Raw genomic sequence first — 16,823 nt, forward strand, 5'->3', positions numbered from 1 at the left:
TCATTCTCTAATTTCGTTTTGATTATGTTTAAAGTTTTATGGTTTTATCTAATGGCACATTTGTAAATAAACTGTTTATGTCAAAACTTACTAAAATATTATTTGGATTAAATTCAATATTTGATAATTTGTTTAAAAAATGTTGTGTATTTTTTATAAATGTGTCAGTATTATTTGCAAATGTTTTATAATATTTAATAAAAATTTTGGTAGTTCACTACAAGGAGAATTGATGGTACTACAAATGGGTCTAAGTGGAATATTCGCTTTATGAATTTTCGGTACTCCATAAAAATGTGGTGTCTTACTGTAATGAGGGTGTCATTAATTTTATTTGATAGTACGTTAGATCATTTTAAATTTAAATAAAGTTCTATAGATTTTGTTTTTCAGTGTCTTCGTTGGATCCTTCGTTAATTTGGTATAAGGTCCATTTGTAATTAGATCTGTAATTTTGTCCTCATATTGTATTTTGTCCATTATTACAGTTGCATTTCCTTTATCCGCGTGTAGAATTGTTATGGAGTCATCATTTTTTAAAGGTTTTAAAGCTTTCATTTGCTCTTTGCTGATGTTCTGTTCAATTTTATTAGACTTTTCCAATTCAAGTTTCCATAGTACCTATATTGTTCTTTTTCATGAGTTGGTAAACACTGGGATATTTTTTTTTTGAATTGATGAAGTGCCAATATAAATCAGTCAGATTAATAAATTATTAGACGAATTTTTTTACTTAGCAACAACATTTTTGTTTATTTTAGTAGTATTTTGTATTTTGACAACGAAACCCGATTTGGGCTTCGAAACGTTAATAAAATCATTTTTTTGGTAAAATTGTGGCTTATTTCCCATTGAAAATCGTTGATTATGAGCAGTATGAGCACCTTAACAATATATATGAGCTTATAGCTGCATTACAATAGGTATACATCATCATAATATAATCATGTATGCGTATGCACTATAGTTGTCCTCCGTACAACCCCCAAACAGAAAAAAAAAACAGGAAAAATGACCACACAGACATTGCAAACACATTAAAACTTTTTCATGGCGTGCGTGGGTTTGAATTTAAAAAGTTTTAATGTGTTTGTAACCTCTGTGTGGCCGTTTTTTTTTGTTTTTTCTATTTTTTCTGTTTGGTGGTTGTATAAAGGACAACTATAGTGCATACGCTTACATGATTATACATTGTAATGCAGCTAGATATTGTTAAGATGCTCATGCACATGACCTTAACCCATTCGCTGCCGATCACGCGCAAGCGCGTGATGTGGTTACTTTAGTCAGGTGCTGTTCACACACCAGCGAGTGATACGGCTACTTCAGTTAGGTGCCGTTCAACAAACTGGCCCCTAGCCAAGTTCCATCCTTTCGATCGGCAGCGAATGGGTTAAGTAGTGGTACTTTTTTTATCTTCTATTGACCATTAGCTCCGATGATGACAATTTTGTCAAAATCTGTGGCAGCCTTTAAAAATGTGCTCAGTTGGTATTTTTTGACGTGAGTCGAGGAGGGGTTGTGTTGTTTATAACTGTGGTACTCTTGCTCATCGTAACCGGTGTATGATCTGATGACAGCTCATAGCTGGATTCTGTTAGTTATTATATTAAGCATCTTCTATTTATTGAAGCAAAGGTAATGGATACAAGAAAACTATATATGTATTCAATATTACTATACATATATAACAAAAAACATATACTTCATAAACTATGCCACCCATATGAAACCCGTAATAAAACAAATAAAAATGTTAAAACTGAAAGTAGCAAAAAAAAAATTAGGACAAAGATACATCCTTTATCAAGCTCCAAAAATATTTAATTCCTTACCTGAGATGTATAAAATATATATAACTACTCTCAACTCACCAGTGATGGTTAAATCAATATTTAAAAAATATGTTGTTAATTTGGATCGCGGCTGTGTGCAAAATTTAATGGATTAAACAACTATTATAATTTTGGATGGTTTGATGAATGTGTTCATTACATGAATGTCATAACATCAAAGTGGGTATAGTTTTCATCATCAGAATAAAAGAATAAATAAAAAAAAGAGAATAATATAAATACGTTGTACAAATTGAAGTATAATTTTAATGTAGATGTAATTAGACTTAATTAATTATTTATATTTTATGTAACAGTATTCTACTATATTTTTTATGTATTACACGATATACACACTATTCCCGTGCTCGACCATTTTTGGTTTTAACGGATAGTCCCAGATGTTTATTGTTTTATGTGTAATTAACGTAATTATTGTAAAATTCTTATACAGATACATGTACATGAAAACTAATAAACATATTATTATTATATTATATTATTATTATTTCTGGACTCCTTTGCTTATATGTATAGAAGTCCAGCACATCTAGAAGTAGGTATATTCTTATGCTGTATCTTTTTGTTAAAGGAAAAGTTCTAGAATAAAAGGTCTTAAAATCGTACTAGTCTACAATACTGCCTAATGTACCACCTTTTTTTAAGGAAAAGTCCTACTACCATTTATTTAGATTTATTTAAACTCTTTTTCTTTTTAGGACAAAGATGGAAGGAAATGAGGCCAATACTTAGCCCATCGTTCACAAGCAGCAAAATGAAATCGATGTTTATGCTGATGTCAGAATGTGGCGAAAAGTTGGTCAAATTTTTTATGGAAAAAGACCAGAATGCTATAGAAATTGAAATGAAAGACACATTAACGCGTTATACTAATGATGTTATTGCCTCTGCAGCTTTTGGAGTACAGATTGATTCTTTAAACAACACTGAAAATGAATTCTATCTCATGGGAAAAAATGCAACCAATTTCCGTGGTTTCTGGAGGACTATGAAGTTGTTTGGATATATGATTATACCAAAAATATTTGAGGTATGTTTTCTTCTTCTTCGGCCTGTTTGAATCCACTCCCGGACAAAGGCCTCCACGTGAAATCTCCATTCTTCTCTGTTTTGTGATATCTGGTGCCACTTTCTCCCCACTATGGCTTTGATGTCGTCTAGCCATCGTTTTTGTGGTCTTCCTCTACTACGGCTGTGTTCGAGTAGTCTCCAATGTACAATGTTTCTCGTCCACCTTTCGACGTTTTGTCGTGCCACGTGTCCTACCCACTTCAATTGCATTTGCGCAATTCTTCCAGTTACATATTTCACCTTCGTCCTGCTTCGCACGTCCTTATTTTGTATATGTTCCCTCAGAGCAGAGATACTCCTAACATAGCTCGTTAGATCGCCCTCTGTGTCGTTCTCAATCTATTGGCTGATATCTCTGTAAGTGTCATGGTCTCCATTCTATAGGTCATAACTGGTAGAATACAACTCTTGAATACCCTTTTCTTTAGATTTATTGGTATTTTTTTGTTTTTCAACACATCACTGAGTTTTCCTACTTCTGCCCAAGTCATTCGGATTCTTCTAGTTATATCTGCCGTTTGATTATGTTTGCCTAGTTTGATCGTGTGACCTAATAGGTATATATTATACTCTTAGACACTTTCGATCTTACTTCCATCTAGTCGATTGTGATATCTTGACTTGTCATCACTTTTGTTTTATTTAAATTTATTTTTAAACCGACTTGAGGTATGTGTTCTGTCCTAATTACTTATTATTAACATTTCTTTTTAAAGATATACTTACTCTTCTTTTTGTTATTTCTTTATATCTACGATGAAATAGAACTTGTTGATAAATACATATACCTTGGACATGAAATTAGAATAGACAAGTACAACCAAACAAGTGAGGTATCTTACGCTACCGATCAATCGGAAGCATAAAATATCTTCTTTTCTTAGTCTTCTATAATCCATTTATTGACATAGGCCTCCCTAATTCCCTCCAACGATCTCTATCCTGAGCAACATACAATTGTTCCGGCTATTGTTTTTATGTCATCTACCCATCTCATCTCTCGGTCGTTTACTTTTGTGAGGACTCCAGTGTTGTAATGTTGTATTCCAACGTTGGTCCTTTTGTCTAGCAGTGTGATATATAAGTACCTATATAAGTATATGATATGATCATTAACTATACAATGTTGTAGTGTCCTTATCAAGCTTTTTGTTTTTTAGTTCTTTAAAGTGACATTGTTTGATATGAACGTTCGACGATTTTTTACTGAATTGATTAGTGGAACAATAAAGATCAGGGAAGAGAAAGGCATTATTCGTCCCGATATGATTCACCTACTCATGCAAGCAAGAAAAGGAATCCATCAAAAAGAAGAAAAGGTTGTTGATGCTGGATTTGCTGTAGTACAAGAATCGAATTTAGGTACGTATTTGTTTCTTATTTTTCTTAACCGTTAACCTGGTACAGGTATCGTGATATCATGAAGCTACTAGCTGATTTTCCAATGCTCCTCCAGTTCTCTTTATGTTCTGTTACTGTAGCACATTCTAACAATGGAGTGCCAATAGTAGCAACACTATGGTCCATGTATGGTGTGGGAGATCTACGTTGACTTCTTTTGCGTTGTACTTTTCCCTGGATAGTAAGTTTTTTAAGACCATTTCTTCGAAACATCCAAAATAGCCAATTATTTATTATTACTGTCCAAAATAGTATATTATTTGTTCGATTTTTGTGTTGTTGGTTTTTTATATTTGTTTAGCTGGTTCCGTATAGATTCATTTGTTCTTTGGGTTACCCATGGTATTATCAGCATTGGTCTCCAGCAGTACATCTCAAATACATCTATAATAGTTTTACATTTCTCTATATGGGTCTAGTATTCCGATGCATAAGTGAAAAAAACTGGAATAGCCCAATAAATGACCGTTTTGGAGTGTAATTTCCAGGGGCAACTCCGAATTGCATGAAAATTTGGATTTAGGTTCTACTTACCCTCCACTTCAAAGTTGAATTTGTGCCATTGGTTGCTTTTACTTGGGGGGTGACATATTTACCCCTTCTCGGGGGGTGAAAAACGCGTGTTTAAAATAAGGCCGGAAATGGATAAATTAACTTATTTTAAGCACCTTTTGTTCTATAAAATTTTTTACGTATGTCAATACTTTTCGAGTTACATATTCGCGATTTAAAATATTGATTTTTCGACAAAAAAACTACGTTTTCTGACCGTTTTTCCCAAATAACTCAAAAAGTAGATATTTTATCGAAATAAATATTTTTAGCAAAAGTGTAAGCGTATAAAAAAACCAAAAAAATGGTGCACCAGTAAAGTCTACAAATTGAGCAGAAGCAAAGTTGTAGCTCATGAAAAATATGTTCTTATTAGTCTAATTCCAAATCGAATAATTCAACGCGAAATCACCGAAGAAAGAAGCGTTTTTCGGGAAAACCTTATTAACATTTTAAAAGTATCGAAAAAAAGCTTATTATTTGTTTTTTACAAAAGTTTACAGCATCAAAAATAAGTGAGTTACACTGAAAAAAAAGTTGGCCCCTTTTTTTTTGGCAAAAAAAATCGTGACAACCTCCCTCTATTTAGCACCCTAAATGAAAGTAATCGTTTTGCTTTACCATCTATTTTAACTGTATGTGTATTGTTTATACGATCTGTAAGTTTGATTGGTTTGAAGTGCTTATTTTTGAAAACATTTGGTTTTATTGTAAAAAAAATTCTAAAAATTTTTGAAAAATTTCATTTTTTCAAAATAACTTAAAAAGTATTAGTGATAAGAAAAATCTTAAGGAGTAAAAAAATGTAGGTTTTGCTATTATAAACATGCTAGTTTCATTTTGTTTCTCTGTAAGACAAAAATTGGTTAAGATATGGCTGTTCAAAATTTGCATACACTCGTGATTAGTGACCCATTCAAGCTTTCTCAATTATAACCCTTTCAAAAATAAACACTTTAAACCGGTGAGACTGACAGATCATATAAAACATAGATAGGTAGGTAAATTGTTTGTAAAGCGGTAGTGATTAATTTCATTTGGTGAGCTAAACACGGCGAGATTTTCATGATTTTTTACAAAAAAAAAAGAGGGCCAACTTTATTTTGAGCGTAACTTGCTTATTTTTAATGCTAAAACTTTTGTTGACAATTAAAACAAAGCTTTTTATAAACACTTTAAAAAAGTTTAATGGATTTTTCCCGAAAAGTGCTTAATTTTTCGGTGATTTCACCTTGAAATATTCGATTTGGAATTAGACGAATAAGAACGTATTTTTCATAGCTATAACTTTGTTTTTATTTGATTGATAGACTTTACGATACACCATTTTTTTGGATTTTTTATAAGCTACACTTTTGCTAAGGATATTTTTTTTTGATAAAATATTTACTTTTTGAGTTATTTGCGAAAAACCGTCTGAAAACGTAGTTTTTTTTTGTCGAAAAATCAACATTTTCAATGGCAAATATGTAACTCGAAAAGTATTGACTTACGTAAAAAACTCTATAGAACAAAAGTTGCTTAAAATCAGTAAATTTATCAATTTACGGTCTTATCTTGAACGTATGTTTTTTCACCCCCGAGAAGGGGTGACTGTCACCCCCCAAGTAAAAGCAACCAACGGCACAATTTGAACTTTGAAGTGGAGGGTAAGTAGAACCTAAATCCAAATTATCATGCAATTCGGAGTTGCCCCTGAAAATTACACGGTATCCCCGAATTTCCCGTTCATTTACTGGGCTAGAAAAACTACACTTTTTACCAGTCTCATTTTTGTATCGATAGTTATTTAATAGCTTTTCCAAATTTTTGTTAATTATGCCAGAGCTTTTAATTAGAGCTTTTTGCAATTGCTGGCCGGCGCTTTATTTCTTCAGTACAAACCATTCGTTGGTTATTAAATAGACCAGATACAAAAATTTATCTACAGCAGTGATATTGTTTATCATAATTTTAGATGATTTTGATTATTGTCAGATCACCATTCTCGTTTTGCCTAATTTCTGGGGGACCATTTTTCGTTGGAATTTTACCGTGCTGGACAGGCAAGAAGTGAGATGCAACTTTTAGATCTCCCACAGCCTTCTTTGCTCCAGCCCTCGTTAGTTTGCAAATTTTAGAAACCACGAAGGTTTCACCAGAAAATTCGGTCCCAATAAAGTTTTATTTTTAATATTATTTAATAATTTTATTAAAGTAAAACTTTCTCCTGTTTTAAGCAGATGTCGCCACGACAACCGTATCATGTTGTTTTGTTTCAAGTCGATACTAACAGCCCGATTTGTTTCAGTTTGTGTTTGTGTCTAGATATAGTCACATAATATGCACTTTCTGATGTTGATAAACAAGGTTCGAAACCGGCTAAAGTCCTTGTGGCGCTCTCTGAACGAACTGAAAGATAAGATGTCCCTTGTTTCGTTTTATAACGAAATGATTATTTATATTAGTTTAACATTTTTAGAATCAAAAGTAGTTGCGACAGAAATGACCGACTTAGACATCTGCGCTCAAGCATTGATTTTCTTCTTTGCTGGATTTGAGACGGTCTCGTCAACCATGTGCTTTGTGGCTCATGAATTGGCCTGTAATCCTGATGTCCAATCGAGATTAAGAGATGAAATACGTGAAACACTCGATCAATGTAATGGAAAAGTAACCTACGAAGCTATGTTGAAAATGAAATATCTGGATATGGTAATATCAGGTAAAGATTTTTTTGAAGATTATTTTCTTGTAGCCTCGCTACTTTTAATCAAATATTATTTGACAGTTATTTTTAGTATAGGGACTTAATACTATATATGGTAAGCTTTGCTGAATAACTTCAATTACTACTAAATAAAACAAACAGTTTCTGTGAAAAATATGGACTAAAAATAAATATCAAAAAGAAAAAATACATGATAATATCCAAAAAAACATACGTTTGGAAAATGTACCGATAGAAATGGTTGATAAATACAAATACCTAGGAACCTGGATTTCAGACAATATAATGATCAAACAACAGAAATGAGGGCCAGGATAGAAATAGCAAGAAATGAGTTTGTAAAAATGAAAACAAAGACAAAACATTGCAATAAAGACCTCAGATTAGAACTGAGAGTAAGAGCTCTGAGATTGTACGGGCTTTCTATCCTGCAGTATGGATTTGAAAGCTGGACATTGAAGCAAGAACACATAAATAAGCTACAATGTCAAATGTGGTGTTACAGTCGGATGCTTAGAACACACATGGACACAGTAGAAAACGGAAGTATTGCGAAAAATAGGCAAAGAATACGAAATAATAAACACCATAAAAATAAGCAAGTTGCAATATCTGGGACAGTTAATGAGGGGCCAGCGATATGAAATACTGAGATTGATAATACAGGGATAGATAGGAGATGGAAAGGGTATAGGAAGAAAGAGAATGTCATGGTTAAAAAATTGGAGAGATTGGTTTATCCTCTATTATATGTATATCGAACTATTTACAAAATCAGAATTTCAAATGCTTTTAGAAAATTTTAACCTTGCTAATCATTTAAAATAAGTTTTTTATAATAATATATAAGGTACATTCCATGTCAAATCACTCAGGCAAAAACTTTCGGAAAAATTTTAACCTTGCTAATCATTTAAAATAAGTTTTTTTTATAATAATACAGGGTGTAACAAAATAGTTCGAATGAACCTAACTTACCTTAGTACAAATATGCACATAAAAAAAGTTACAGCCCTTTGAAGTTACAAAATGAAAATCGATTTTTTCCAATATATCGAAAACTATTAGAGATTTTTTATTAAAAATGGACATGTGGCATTTTTATGGGAGGAATATCTTAAAGAAAAATTATAGTGAAATTTGTGCACCCCATAAAAATGTTATAGGGGTTTTGCTCCCTTAAACCCACCCAAACTTTTGTGTACGTTCCAATTAAATTATTATTGTGATACTATTAGTTAAATTCAATATTTTTAAAACTTTTTTGGTTCTTAGTATTTTTTCGACAAGGCAGTTTTTATCGAGTTGCGGCTTCTTTTCTAATATGTTTACATAGAGATTTTATGGGGGTTTTGTTCCTTTAAACCTCCCAAATGGTTGTGTACGTTCCAATTAAACTATTACTGCGATACCATTAGTTAAACACAGTGTTTTTAAAACTTTTTTGATTCGTTGTATTTTTTCGATAAGGCGCCTTTTATCGAGATGTGGCTTCTTTTTTAATATAGTTCAAAATATACCTAAACATGTAAATCACAAATAAATTTTCCTATTATTATCAAGTCTCCATAATCGTACTTAGCCATATTCAAATATGTGGTGGATTTGACAAATATGCAAAATATCTCGATAAATACTGAGTTTTCGAAAAAGTACTATGAGGCAAAGAAGTTTTTAAAGCATTGTGTTTAACTAATGCTACTACAATAATAAAATTGGAACACACACAAAAGTTTGGGGGGTTTAAAGGAACAAAACTCCCATAAATTTTTTATGGGGTGTCTAAATTTCACTATAATTTTTTCTTAAGATACTACTGCCATAAGAATGCCACATGTTCATTTTCAATAAAAAATCTCCAATAGTTTTCGATATATTGGAAAAAATCGATTTTCATTTTGTAACTTCTAAGGGCTGTAACTTTTTTTATGTGCACATTTGTACTAAGGTAAGTTAGGTTCAATGGAACTATTTTTGGTCCCAGAATATTTGATTAAATGTATGACCTGTATTTTTGTTACACCCTGTATACACCCTTTGTTACACCCTGTACATTCATTGTCAAATCACTCAGGCAAAAACTTTTGGATCTCCGATTTTTCTGAAACTTGGTGTATAGCTTCTGCGGTACTTAAAAATAACATATTTAAGGTCAAAAAGTCTTCTTTTTTTTTGAAGCGGCGAATTTTTTTTCTTTAGCGGCGAATCGATTGAGGGTAAAATTGTACATTTACCGCGCGCCTGCGCACACTGACAGTATGTAGTTCTGACAGTATTGTAGTTCATTGCTAATCTTTCAAGATAGGTATGTATGTATCTGTAACCGTGCAAATAAGTCATTAAAAGAATATATTAGTGGTTTTAGGAAATGTATTATTTATTATAATTCTTGTGTTTTTGGATTAATAAAATATTATGTAAGCATAACATTTTTACACTATATGTCGTCGTGTTGTGTAATTATATCCGAAACTTACATGTTTATTTCTAGTGCCTCGATGGAGTAGTTAGAAATGCGTTAGCACTGAGATTGGAAGGTTGCGGGTTCCATTCCCGGGCCATTCATGTTTTTTTTTTATTTTTGGTTGTTTTAATAAATTTTTTTTGAAATTGGTAGATAAGAAAGTTAGTTTGATTTTTAAATAAAATACAAATAGAGAAGAGAAAGAGAATAAAATACAAATAACCTTTTAAGTATATTTATTTCGTTTAAATTACCTATTATAATAGAAGAATATCTTCTCACGTGCGTACATAGTACACACACATTCTTTTTTTCTCAAAATGTTATTTTATGCGATGTTACAGTGATTTGGTATTTATTTAAAAAAATTTGCATTTTCTATGGTATAGCATCAATGGGAAAATAATATTTTAATAGAAGGAATTCAAAAATGTCATTATATGGAATTATAACAAGTTATTTTGATTCAAAACACGTTTTTGATCAAATTTTAGTGTAGAAAACGTTAAAATACCGTTTTTTACATTTTTGTTCATTCTCAAAATACATCATATTTGATTTGGCTGAAAATTTGCCCACAGATAGCCAAAACATAGCATTTTGAGTGGTTAAGAGGATTTGAATTATTTTACAATACAAAAAATGTTACATACATGCAATAATATCAGACTCAAAAGTATATTAATCCAGTTAGGATAGCATATCACCTTGCAGGCCAGCATGTCTTGCATGCAAAAATTTTATTTTTCTAATCTTTAGGGAGGTCAATAGTAGTCTAAATTTAAAATCGCGAATGGATTCCTCCGTTAAGTTAGCCGCAATCTTGATTTTAAAGGAGAGCCGTTTTTGCACAATATCTCCGCCATTTTTAACTTTTCGACAAAAATGGTAGGAACTGAAATTGTTCCAAATAAATTGTATTTACAACTATTACAATTTCTTTTTAAAAATTTTGAGATCGATATTTTCTCATTGTACTTAGAGTAGACGCCTATATTTTTTACTATGATATTGCATGTAACTTTTTTAGTATTGTAAAATAATTCAAATCCTTTTAACCACTTAAAGTCCTATGCTTTGGCTATCTGTGGGCAACTTTTCAGCCAAATCGAATACGATGTATTTTGGGAATGGAGGAAATTGTAAAAAACGGTATTTTAACGTTTTCTGCACTATAAAATTTCATCAAAAACTTGTTTTGAATCAAAATAACTTGTTATAATGCCATATAATGACATTTTTGTGTCCCTTCTATTAAAATATTATTTTTTCCATTGATACTTCACGATAGAAAATTCAAATTTGTTTAAATAAATACCAAATCACTGTAAAATTTCTTAAAATAGCATTTTGAGGAAAAAAAGAAGAAGAAGACAATTCGACCTTAAATATTTTATTTTTACATTCCGCAGATGCTATATACACCAATTTTCAGACAACTCGGAGATCCAAAAGTTTTTTTGATCCAAAATTGAGTGATTTTTGAAAAGGAATCACCCATAATATTTACTAAGTCATTGAATTATTTCAGAATCCATGAGGAAATGGCCAGCAGTTATAGCTGTTGATCGAATTTGCACCAAACCATACACACTCGAACCAGCAACACTCGATGAGAAGCCCCTCCACTTAGACAAAGGCACCATAATCTGGTTCCCCATTTACGGTCTCCACCGCGATCCTAAACACTACCCAGACCCAGAACGGTTTGATCCTGAAAGATTCAGCGATGAAAACAAAGGAAACATCAATCCATACGCTTACCTTCCATTTGGAGTCGGCCCTAGAAACTGCATCGGTTCCAGATTTGCTTTATTAGAGATGAAAGTATTGTTTTTCCATTTGTTAGCCAATTTTGAGATTGTGCCAGGTCCAAAGACGGAAATTCCTTTGCGGATTTGTAAGAAACAATTCGGTTTGACTGCAGAAAATGGTTTTTGGTTCAACTTGAAGAAACTGAAGAATTAGTCTTTGATATGTTTGATAAAAGTCTTGATAAAATATTGTTTAACCATATCTACTTATTTGGTGTAATGTATTTTCTAGTCATAATTCTTTTAAACTTTTTCTTAACGTTTCAGCGGGCGCACCCTATAATTTCACATGAGAAGACGCGTGTCGTAGATTATACGTCTTTGCGTAAATAATGTCTTCTTCAAATAAATGTTGGGAAATTGTTACAATGATATTTTCTTCTTCTTCCTGCTTCCTTATAGGCTCGCATCTGTTCTATCTTCGGATGCCTCCTCATCAGATATCCGCAGGTTGTCCCTCCATCTTTTCCTTGGCCTTCCTACACTCCTTCGGCCGTTTGGTGATCTATCTTGTGCAATCTTTACTAGTCTTCCTTCTCCCATTCTGCTCATATGGCTATATCATTCTTTTTTTAAACTACAGGTTGGCTGTCTAGCATATAGTTAAAAAACTCTAATATGAAGTAAACACCACTTCTATGTAATAGGTATATTTATTAAAATTTTTAAAAAATCACAATGGATTGAATAAAATATGTCCAATTCAGAACGTTTTCGGACCTATCAGTCCATCATCAGTGAATTCAAATACTTGCTAAATAATGGAAAACGTTCTGAATTGGACATAATTTATTCAATGCATTGGAATTTTTTAAAAATTTTAATAAATATACCTATTACATAGAAGTGGTTTTTACTTCATGTTAGAGTTTTTTCTTTTTTTCTTTTCAGTATCCAGTCATTTATATTCTATATATTACAGCTTTGCGTGAGGTCTGTGCTACGTTGTCTATCCCATAATGGTTTTCCTGTGATATCTTGGACTATTTTCTTTTCACACGTTTCCATCAGTCTTTTTGTCCTTGTAGTGTCAGATCTTGTTTCCGCAGTGTAAGTCATAATTGGCCTAACTACTGTCCTATAGATATTGGCCTTTGTTTCTGTCCGTAGATGTGTGTCGCGCCAGATAGTGTGTTTAAGACATCCTGCTATTCTGTTAGCTTTGTTAACTTGTTGGGCAACTTCCGCTTCTGTGTCTCCATAACTCCCAGGTAACTGATACTTCTTTCTTGCTGGATTATTTTGCTGTCTACTTCCAGCTTGCACCTTATTGGATCTTTAGAGATTACCATACATGTTGTTTTATTTGGTGATATTATCATGCTGAACTTTCTTGCTGTTATATTAAACTGATATGAAGTCTCTGAAGGTCATCTTCACTCTCTGCAATAAATATGACATCATCTGCATAGCATATTATAGAGATAATTTCTTCACCCATTCTGTACCCTATACTCAGGTTTTTGACTTTATGAATAATTTCATCCATGATGAGGTTAAACAGCAACGGGCTCAATGAGTCTCCATGTCGTATGCCTTTTTCCACTGGTATCGGCTGTGTTAGTTTGTTATTAACACAAGGATATAACAAATTATATTTTACGATATTTTAAACTAATATTATTTTACTTTTTCTGAACTTTCTGTAAATTTCCCGACAATTATGATTTATAATGAACTATTTTAAATGGGAAATAAGCCACAATTTTACCAAAAAAAATGAATTTATTAACGTTTCGACGCCCAAGTTAATAAATTCATTTTTTTTGGTAAAATTGTGGCTTATTTCCCATTTAAAATAGTTCATTATAAAAATGCCACAAGGAAATAGCTTCAGAACAAAATTATGAATTAACACCTTGACTGCGTTATGAGACAAATAGACCTCGGTATTAGATTAACGGTTGGCTGTGGCGACTTTGTCGTAATACACGGTGGCAAATGTGTTATACGGGACATAACGCACTCAACGTAAGTTTATAGATATCGCTAAACGCAGTCAAGGTGTTAATTAGTATATTATATTAATAGGCACGTAAGTAATATTTTCTGATGTAAGGTCTAGTATTAAGTAGAGCATTGTATAAAGTTCATTTTGATTTAAAGAAGAATAAAAACGTTAATAGTGTTGTATTTTTCTCCATTCTTGGCTCAAAATGTCCGAAAAATAACTGACAATATCAGCGATGCCACGTAAAAATATCTTATACAAGTTTTTGAAGGTTCTTTAAAGACCGGGCTAATTGCAAAAACCTTTATTTTGCGACCTTTGTTGTTCTCTCAACAATAGTCGTCGAAAAAACCCCACGCTATGAACAAGAATTTTATGTGTTCGTTATGTTCGATTGGCTGTTTTTCGAGTGTGGCACAAGAGACAACTGAAGCATTTAATCTACATATTGTAATACACTTATTATAATAATGTTCAACAAGATGCTCACACACACGACTCTAAGTAATGGTACTTTTAGACAATTTTGTCGAAAGCGTTTAGCTAACGAACGAAAGTTTTGCTTTTAACATTAACAATATTAAAAATAAAACTTTATTATCTCTAATCTTTTGGCTACACCATTCGTGGCTTCTAGAATTTGCAAGCCAACGAATTGCCGGAGCTAAGAAGGCCGAGGGAGGTTACACATCAGGTTGCATCTCACTTCCCGCCTGTCCAGCACGGTAAAATTCCAACAAATAAAATACCTTTTTCTATTCTAATACTATAATATATCAATTATGATGTCACTACCCTGTATCATAATAAACTTCATTATGATACAGATTTCCTTAAGATACAGATTTTTAACCAATAGAATCGCGATATGGCATTCGCGATAAAGGTGGTACACGCGCAGTGACCAATGACGAGTCAAATACATACGCTTTGACAGTTCTCAATATGTAAACAAACCGTCAAACTACTTAATTTGTTTGCGTTACAAAATTGTATTGATATACACCGCATCTCAGTAAACCAGCTACTTACCGTTAAATACTCCAACGTATAAATAAATGTATTAACTGTGAGAGTTATTTACTACATCAACCCTTATGGTAGGGGGTAACCAACCCTTAATTATCTAAGGTGGCTCAGAAGCTAGGAGTCACCATAAAATTAATAAATTTGAATATATTTTTTGTTGTGAATCGTCATAGAAAAAATAGTGTATACGACTTGCATTTAATTATCATTATGAAGCTCGTACTGTATACGAAAGTCGCCGTTAGGCGGCTCGTTTCGTAAGCCTCATACTCGCTTTATAATGACCATCATTAAATGCTCATTGCATAATATATTATTACACACTTTAATATATACGATTTTTTCACTTCCTTTATTCATTCAAGTGTGTACAAAATGTATCAGCCTTTCAACTATTTTTAAAAATGTATTTTTTCCAAATGATGATACAGTACAGTGACCTTATCTATAGGTCAGAAAATATGGAGAAACGCAGTGCTATAAACGCAAACATGTTTACCCTTGTATAACTTATGTTTCTATGGACAAGCAGCTTAATTTTACGATACTAGTTTCTGTGAGTAAAAAAGAGATCTAGTATAAAAAGTAATTCATGAATAATTTCATGCATGAGAAAATTTAAGAGTGGAAGAACTATATTCGAGCATTCAACTGCATCTTAAATTTAATTTTCTCTCAAAGAATTCCTCAAACAACTATGAATGATAAAATAAAAATGTATACCATTTTCATTCAGTTGCAATGCGAAGGCAAAACTGTCTTATTTTTCACTTAACAATAGTTTTGAAAAATAAGACAGTTTTGCCTTCGCATTGCAGCTAAATAAAAATGGTATACATTTATATTTTATCTTATACTAGCTGACCCGACAGACTTCGTACTGCCTCAATAGATAAAAACAAACTGTTGTATACAACAAACTTAAAATGAACAAAAGGAATTCGTAATTAATAAACAAAAATGCTCGATGTGAATGAGGTTTTATTATTATTTTTAATTAATTACACATGATGTTTGAAATAATAAAGTTTAATTAGAAGTAACAAAATAAAGTTTGTAGTGCAACAGTTACAATCTTAAATTTGTTTATCTTATAATGAATATAACAGCTTTATTATATCTACATTCAAAACAACCATCTATTTATTATTAGGTTCGGGGAGATTCCAAGTCTATAGGTGTTGATTAAATAAAATTAAATTCAATTAAAATTAAATACAAAAGTAAATGAAGTAAATTAAAATTAAATGAAATTGAATAAACGTAACTAAAAATAAATAAAACTGAATAAAATTAAATAAAAGAAAATATAGTCTAATAAAAATAAATAAAATTTAATAAAATGAAATAAAATAAAATAAACGAAAATAAATAAAATACTTAAATTGAATAAAATTAAACAAAATGAATTAAAATTAAATAAAATTTTATAATTTGCTGCTTGTTCTTTTCGTGTGCTCAGAATTTTTCTCCTGCTTACGGTTCCGTTTAGAGATATTTTTTGAAAATTTCGCAAAATTAAAAAATTCATATTTTGCCCAATTTGAGTCCCAAAGTTAAACTGTGCCACTTCTCTTCTATGAAATTTGTCGCTCGTTCTTCTTCTGTCCTCAGAATATTGCTACGGCTTGAGATATTGTATTTCGGACACCGATTGTGCTAGACAAAAAATTTTAGTACGGTTCTGCTCGAAATTAGCAAGGAGTCTACCTACTTAATTTCATATTTTTCACGTCATTATTGTGAGAGTTACGGCGTCATGGGCAACCCCCTAATGACATACGGGTATGAAATATAGACAGCAACCTACTCCCAGTACAGTCCAATATAACTGCAAAATTTCATAAAAATCGGTTAAGTCGTTTCGGAGGAGTATGGTAACAAACACTGCGACCGGCGAATTTTTATATAGATGTAAAATATTTAAATGGCTATTAAAAAATAACGGTCCGAGATAAAAAATTGAAAGTTTAGG

At 31.8% G+C, this 16,823-nt stretch overlaps 1 protein-coding gene across 3 annotated transcripts in view; it reads left to right on the top strand.

Moving 5' to 3' along the window:
* Window positions 1–13,996, top strand: part of LOC114335094 (cytochrome P450 9e2) — a 31,690-nt gene extending 17,694 nt beyond the window's left edge. For all 3 annotated transcript variants that reach the window (XM_028285267.2, XM_028285275.2, XM_028285259.2), the window contains exons 4-7: window positions 2,555–2,886; window positions 4,088–4,289; window positions 7,342–7,584; window positions 11,586–13,996. In XM_028285267.2, the coding sequence (XP_028141068.1) occupies window positions 2,555–2,886; window positions 4,088–4,289; window positions 7,342–7,584; window positions 11,586–12,022 (1,214 nt within the window). In that variant the 3' untranslated portion in view covers window positions 12,023–13,996. The remainder of the gene's footprint in view (window positions 1–2,554; window positions 2,887–4,087; window positions 4,290–7,341; window positions 7,585–11,585) is intronic.
* Window positions 13,997–16,823: the final 2,827 nt, after the last annotated feature.

Source organism: Diabrotica virgifera, chromosome 1 (genome assembly GCF_917563875.1).
Source record: "Diabrotica virgifera virgifera chromosome 1, PGI_DIABVI_V3a".
Lineage (NCBI taxonomy): Eukaryota > Metazoa > Arthropoda > Insecta > Coleoptera > Chrysomelidae > Diabrotica > Diabrotica virgifera.